This window comes from Rutidosis leptorrhynchoides, chromosome 5 (genome assembly GCF_046630445.1).
Source record: "Rutidosis leptorrhynchoides isolate AG116_Rl617_1_P2 chromosome 5, CSIRO_AGI_Rlap_v1, whole genome shotgun sequence".
Taxonomy (NCBI): Eukaryota; Viridiplantae; Streptophyta; class Magnoliopsida; order Asterales; family Asteraceae; genus Rutidosis; species Rutidosis leptorrhynchoides.
In genome coordinates, this window is record NC_092337.1 from 463,644,156 (window position 1) to 463,651,708 (window position 7,553).

Consider the following 7,553-nt stretch of genomic DNA (forward strand, 5'->3'; position numbering starts at 1 on the left):
AGGGTTGGAAATGGATAAATGTTAGTGTCTGATAAATGTTAGGATGAAAAAAGATAGTGTAACAGTAAAAATGCTACAGTATGATAGTGGGGAAAGGCTGATGTGGTGCAAGCGTATTGGCTTCTAATTTACGTGAATGAGTGTGTAGTATAGTGTAACAGTAAAAATGCTACAGTATGATAGTGGGGAAAGGCTGATGTGGTGCAAGCGTATTGGCTTCTAATTTACGTGAATGAGTGTGTAGTATAATATAATATAATAATATAATAATAATTGTTTTCATCAAAACATCTTCTGCGTCCTTTGAAAAAACATACCCACTTGCAAAAACACCTTTTCTATAAACACTTGTTCCATTAGGTAAATTAACAAACAAATTCACCAATTTTTCACCTTTCACCAGTTAGAGGGAGATTGCAAGAGAGATGCTACCTTTTTAGAGAGAGATTATAAGAGAGATGCAAATTTCGTTCTCTCTATTTTTAAAGAAACAAATACAAATAACTTTCAAAAAAACCCTAAATCCAAACACAGCCGCCACTCTTGGTTCTTCTCCTCCGGCCGTTGGTTTCTGCCGGAAGTCTGGAGGACCTTTCTAAATCTCCCTTTTAGCTGTAGATTATATAGTCTTTCGCTTTTTTCGTTTTTTTCTTCTCGGTAACTTGTTTGTTCCATTTTTAGGCATTGATTTAAATCGGTAGTTTTAAGTTGCGGGTCTGTCATTTATAATTGTTGGGGGTGCTTACAAGTCGTTATGGTTGTGGAATCATATCAATATATTCTCTCGAGTCTTTGGTTGGTTTTTTTGTTATGCATTTTTAGACATCCATTTAAATCGGGTAGTTTTCGAGTTGTTGGGTTTGTTTACGAGTTCGTTTGATTTCAAGTGGATTCGGGGTGGTTTTTGGTATGGTTTCGTCTGATTTGTGTAATTGTACCGGGTGATTCAGGTGTATACTTCTGATTTCGTTGTTGTTTGGATCAATAATTATACCACTGAAGTAAGATGTGCCTCTGATGAACAACCATATATTAAAGATGTTTGAATTCAGGTCAGGTAATTTCTACTAGCTTATTAGTGATAACAATCATAGTGTTAAGGTTCTAACAGAAGCTCAAATTATTATTAGAACCTCATTCAATGGAATCTTGGAAGATATCAGCCATTTGGTATGCTCATTAGATGTAATGGTGATCTCGTGTATGGTATTTTTTTTGTGATGTTGATCTCGTGGTTTTGTTATGCGAGTATAAATTAAGAAACTATGTTGATGACTTTAGTGATTTGAGTAATGGTTTTGGGTGATTCGGGTAATGGTTGTCGGTGATTCAAGTAGTAGATTTGGGTGGTTTCGGGTTGTTGTATTAGGTGTTGGTTGCCGGTATTTCGTGTTGATGAATTTAGGTCGTTATGGTGGCCAAGATCAAGTCTGAGATTGTTATGGTTGTAATTTCGAGGTTTATTTTCGTGAAATTTAATTGATGGCTTTGGGTTATATCGATGGTTGATTTGAGGGATGAGTTTCATAATCGTGGGTTCTTGTTGATTTTGTGGTTCGGGGGTTCCAGTCAAAACCATGACGAATATAACCGAATTGGACTGTCGGGCCAATTTAGACCGCCAAGCTTTTTGGAAATTAGAATGTTACTGCTATACTTTATTATTTGTTGCTGCATTTCTATTTTTTTATCACTTACTACTTTCATCAGTTCATGATTATCTAGATAGATAGATAGATAAAAAAAAAATTCGACTTTGTATATGACAGGTCTGTATTTTTGCATATGGGCAAATTGGCTCAGGCAAAACATACACTATGATGGGCGAAGGAAAGGGGCTCATACCCCGCGCTTTAGAACTTGTTTTTAGCGCGCGTCATTCGTTAGTTGCTCAGGGCGGGATACAGGATGCAGGTTATATATTATTATTATTAATTATTAAATTATTAAGTTGAAATGAGGTTACACAGTACTAATAGTTATTCTCATTTTGGAAAATTTTAGGCTTTTATGTTGGAAATATACAATGAACGTATTCGGATCTTTTAGCCGATGGTGATTGCGTGTGATGAATCGGTCCGACATTAGGCACGATAATGATGTTAACGTGCTTATCTTTGGTCTTACAATAGTGGATGTATCCACTATAAAGGCAGTTTCCAATCTTCTTTAGAAAGCTAAAAATAACATCACAAAAAAAGTTATTTTTTAGCTTTCTGAAGAAGAGTGGAAACTGCCTCTATAGTGGATACATCCACTATTGTAAGACCAGAGATAAGCACGTTGCCATCATTATCGTGCCTAATGTGAGACCGATTCATTACACGCACATTACCATCGGCTAAGAGATCCCGAATACGTTCATTGTATATTTCCAACATAGAAGCCTAAAATTTTCCAAAATGAGAATATAATTATTAGTACTCTGTAACCTCATTTCAACTTAATAATTTAATAATTAGTAATAATAATAATATATAACCTGCATCCTGTATTTCCAACCCTGAGTAACTAACGGGTGACACGCGCTAAAAACATGTTCTAAAGCGCGGGGTATGAGCCCCTTTTTATCTTCTTCGCCCATCATAGTGTATGTTTTGCCTGAGCCAGTTTACCCATATGCAAAAATACAGATCTGTCATATACAAAGTCGATTTCTTTTTATCTATCTATCTAGATAATCATGAACTGATGAAAGTAGTAAGTGATAAACAAAAAAAAAATAGAAATGCAGCAACAAATAATAAAGTATAGCAGTAACATTCTGATTTCCAAAAAGCTTGGCGGTCAAGATTGGCCCGACAGTCCAATTCGGTTATATTCGTCATGAATTTCATAACCGTTTTACGATTGCAGTTTATCCGCTAGCATTTCTACATCTCACGATGATGCCAAACACTTGGTTAGATTGTGTGATCGAAATTGTTCGGTTTATGGTTAGATTTGCACCTGTATATTACATGTCTTTTATATTTATACATCAATAATCTATCTATCTATATTTAGTAAATTCGGCTTTGTTGAAGACCTATAATCTCGTTAATGAGTAGATACTTGAAAAAAAGAGAATATATAGAATAGGCATTCTACTTCATACTAGTTGTAGTAGAGGCTATAATCAAGTTTCAGTTTGCATTGCTTAAATCTTATAGATAATAGTACCTTCTCAAAATATTCGACTAAGAGATGTTAAATGGATTTGTAAACAGTCATAAATAATAATACTCCGTGTAAGGAGCACACTTTATTGTGTTAAAAAATGACACATGTGAATGTGTGATTAGTCCTTTCTTACATGCTGTTTTAAATCTGTATCATTTGATTCAGTTTTCAATTCCCACGTGCAGGCTTATTGTATGAAATGTTCAGATCTGCAAAAAGAACAGATGCAAAATCAAATTGGAAGGTATGCAACCTTGTACTCATGCTGTTGTTGGTCTTACATTTCACAAACATGAAATTTCACGAGTGCACTTAGGTTATAAGTTAAAGTTGGTCAGATGTGATGATGTCATGCAAGGGTAAGAATATCTAATATAGTTAAATCTTCGATAAGAACTTGTTCTTTAATCCCCCACCATATAAATTCTTATTGTTTGCATTTGCTAAGTTGGACTATGACACTAGAAAGTTCAAGTTGAGTTCTCACAATTGGTTGCAGAAAAATATGCTTTCTTGTCTAGAGTTGTATGTATTCAGCCGTTATTCTTGTTGTGGATCTTTTGATTAATTGCATTATGTTGGCTTTTGGACTTTTTTTTGTTTAATGTATATTATGTGACTCATGAAAAGTTAAGTTATTAGTGGTGTAGTTAACTTGGTAGTTTTTGTTTTTGTTGATTAAATAAATAGCTTACATCTTATTACAAGTTTGTGTATATATTCTATTTGTTCTTCAATTTATATGTGTCTGATGTTTGTTTTTATCAGGTACTGATTATGAACAAAGTGACTGTTAAAATTATGTCATGCTCATGCAAGATGGCAGACATCACAGATGGAGTATCATGAAAGATGTAATAGTTGAACCATTTGTTTTGTGGTGTTTAGTATTAATTAATGTACAATTAATTAATGTTGACCACCCTTTAAGCGGTTGCCACTACGTCATCAACCTACTTATATCCGCCTCTTATATAACAATCTGGAACACCAAAACATATCTTAAACACTTCTACAATTGCTAATTATACCTTTAGCAACATCTTTTAAGTTCGTAGAAATATAAGTCCTATTCATTTTTTATTGTTGGGCAGAGAGCTAATATTTCACTACATTTGACTCTTTTTTTTCTTTCTTCCTTCTATTTTTTAGTGGTGGAAGACATAAACAAGAGAAGACAACCACTTCCTACTATGGATGCGGTCTACTACATTCAGCCTACAAGAGAAAAGTACCACAATTTCTCCTTAATTTTTTTTTACCCTTTCGCAACTCATTGAATTTGAACTATAATACGTAATCCCTAGCTTGGATACTCTCCAGGTTTCTTAAACCTTACTAGGCCGATTTTCGTATCTTCTTATTTATTTATTTCTTTCTCACTCTGTCTTTCTTTTTTTTTTTCTTTCAGGAACTAATCTAGAAACTTATAAAAAATGAACTACCCAAGAATGATTACCCATGTATGAATGATCCAGCTCCCACTTTTCATGGGAGATCACAGTGTGAGTCAGCAAGAATGGCTGATCCTCCATCTGCTGCACCTGCTCATTCAATGAGATCAAGACGAGCAGCTACATGGGCCAGACCCCGAGATTCTGAAGATGGTTACTCTAGGTGTGCATCATTCTACATGTATTTTATTAAATTATTTTATCAATAAAAAAAAGCTATTCTGAGCATTTTTTATTTTTTTTTCTATTGCAGTGTTTCTGTTCTAAGACATGCATCCAGTGATTTTAAGAAGATGGGTCGGCGTGTTTTTGTTTTCATTGTTGGCGGAGCAACTAGATCAGAGGTAGATTTTCTATTATTTCTAAAAATTTGCAGTTTTTTTTTTATGACAACCAATCATGTACAAACTTATATTACATCCTGCTGTTCTTATCAGTTGCGTGTTACAAGTTAACCACCAAACTGAAGAGAGAAGTTGTGCTGGGTTCATCGAGTCTTGATGATCCAACACACTTCATTACGGTCAGTAACTTCTCTTTTTTTTTCACTTTATTTATTATTTATTATTAAGTTCATGCTTCAAATAAGAAAGTAAAAACACGATTTTTTATTTTTTTTTATTTTTTATTTTTTATCTTTTATGGTGATATTATTACTGGATGGATGGATATCTTGGGTGGGTCATTTTGCTTTGCTAAATGGACAGACTAATGTATGAACTCTTTCTTTATGTCATATATTTTATTTGCAGAAACTGAAGTTGCTGACTGCAAGTGAACTCTCATTGGATGATCTTGAAATTTAGGGATTCATTTCTGTAGCGAAAAAGCAGTGGTTACATGGTTTTGGGTTTGTAATCATATCATAATATATACAGTAAGCCTCTACTTCCCGTTATTTATTTTACTACATTTATGACTAGTGTGTAATATACGTCCCGGTTAACCATTTTACGTGGTCAGTAACACTCGAACATCTTGTGCTGATCGAAGATGCATTAACTTCATAAAGATGTCCCTCCACCTTTTCTAAGTTTGTATCCTTTTATCAAGTCAAATTGTTCATCAAAAGTATTAGTGTGTGCACATACACACACACACACAAACATATATATATATATATATATATATATATATATATATATATACACACACACACACACAAACACACACACACAGGTATAATCAAGGGGGAAGTGATTTTTAGGGGGGAAGGGGGAAGTACATGATCTAGCCGTTGATCTCATCAAAACACCCGTACACGGACACCTCCGCTGAATTTAATTCATTTACATGGACAGGGGTAGTTCTGTCATTTTGCGTTATATATATATATATATATATATATATTATATATATTTATATATATATATATATATATATATATATATATATATATATATATAGGGGAGGGATCCACTGAGAACTATTTTACTGTGAGAACCTGAGAACCGATATTCGAGCAAAAAATCAACGCGGCCGAACAATTTTGAAGTCGAACAAAAAATCAAAAGCACAAAATCAACTGAACTTGATTTCGATAGGAGCTTCAGCAGCCTGAACCCTAAACCGTCATCAGTAGCCGGAATTCGAAACAAATTAACTGATTGGAGAAGTTGAGAGATCGATATACAAATTAAATTTAGCATCATACACACATATGCTGACTTTTGATATGTGAATTGGAAACACGAACCAATAAGATCTTCCATCATGGTGGAATTATAAATGAATTCTATTGAACTTTTTACACAATTTAATATTTTAATAATAGTTTAACATTTCGAATTAAATGATTTTTGAGCTTTTATACAATATAAGTACACTTATAGACCACATTGACTTTCATTCGTATAAGCTATTCGGCCAACCATTAAATTGGCCCATTGTACTTCAAAGCTAATTGATTTTCTACCCAGTTGACCTGTTAGAGATCATACATAAGTCACAATCATATGTAAACGAGTAAAATAGCCATCACTAATTACTGCGATGCACTTGTTATATTATCAAAATGCAGTCCTCCGACCGTCATTGCAAAACATTAAACATCAAAATGTTAACCTTGTGTATATTTTCATTGCCAGCATCAATGACACGAATTATACCATTGATTCCGCCAGCTACTAACAATGGTGTCCCATCTGCACCCCGCATGCCCAGCTCACAGTGTAGAAAGACTCGTCCTTCTGCAAGTAAAGTAAGTGCTATGCCTAAAAATGGTAAGTTTAAAGATTTTTGAAGGATGAAAATATTTAATTGTGAAGATGAGAAATGCTACAGGGTGGAGGAAACTGTTATCTTGTTAAACTATTTTTCTTCACCATTGATGAATTTGATGTAAAATTGTTGGATTTATTCAATGTTATACAATTGTTTACGTTGAATGTTAACTTCAAAGTGAGCATAGCTATCCTTTTCTATGTAACTTGAATTTTTTTACAGATTTTTCGATAACATTACACCCGAGTAATGATTTAAATTTCATTGTACTATTTGTTTGGACTTCAATTAAAAATGAATCTGTATATAAGTCGATAACATTAGAGACGATAAATGTCTTAAATTCAAAATAATTTACATTTAAACGTATATATTTTATTTTTCAATAACATTATACACGATGAATATTTTAAATTTCACATCTAATGTAAAAATTTGTTGGATTCATTCAATGTTATACAATTGTTTATAGTGAATGTTAGCTTTAAAGTGAGCATGGTTATCATTTTCTATGTAACTTCAAATTGTTTATAGGGTTTTCCGATATCATTACAATCGAGTAATGATTAAAATCTCAATGTGGACTTCCATTAAATGAATCCATGTATATATCGATAACATTACACACGGTAAATGTCTTAAATTCAATAATAATTTGTGCTTAAACATATATTATTTTATTATTCAATAACATTACACACGATTAAGGTTATA

The 7,553-nt window shown here is 33.1% G+C and overlaps 1 protein-coding gene across 9 annotated transcripts; it reads left to right on the forward strand.

Moving 5' to 3' along the window:
* The first annotated feature begins 261 nt into the window (after window positions 1-261).
* On the forward strand, window positions 262-7,031 carry LOC139847265 (SNARE-interacting protein KEULE-like). 9 transcript variants are annotated; one of them, XR_011759400.1, is made up of 8 exons: window positions 262-1,057; window positions 3,348-3,406; window positions 3,931-4,016; window positions 4,315-4,393; window positions 4,574-4,779; window positions 4,870-4,960; window positions 5,054-5,139; window positions 5,369-5,573. XR_011759400.1 is itself a non-coding variant. In XM_071836932.1 (8 exons), exons 1-5 carry the CDS (start codon window positions 1,018-1,020, stop codon window positions 4,578-4,580), a joined length of 264 nt encoding a protein of 87 aa, XP_071693033.1. In that variant the 5' UTR covers window positions 262-1,017; the 3' UTR covers window positions 4,581-4,779; window positions 4,870-4,960; window positions 5,054-5,139; window positions 5,369-5,573. The 9 variants fall into 9 exon arrangements, 7 of the variants coding, with proteins under 7 accessions (XP_071693033.1, XP_071693032.1, XP_071693027.1 ...); XR_011759399.1 differs by having other exon boundaries at window positions 4,586-4,779; XM_071836932.1 differs by having other exon boundaries at window positions 3,931-4,009.
* The last annotated feature ends 522 nt before the right edge of the window (window positions 7,032-7,553 follow it).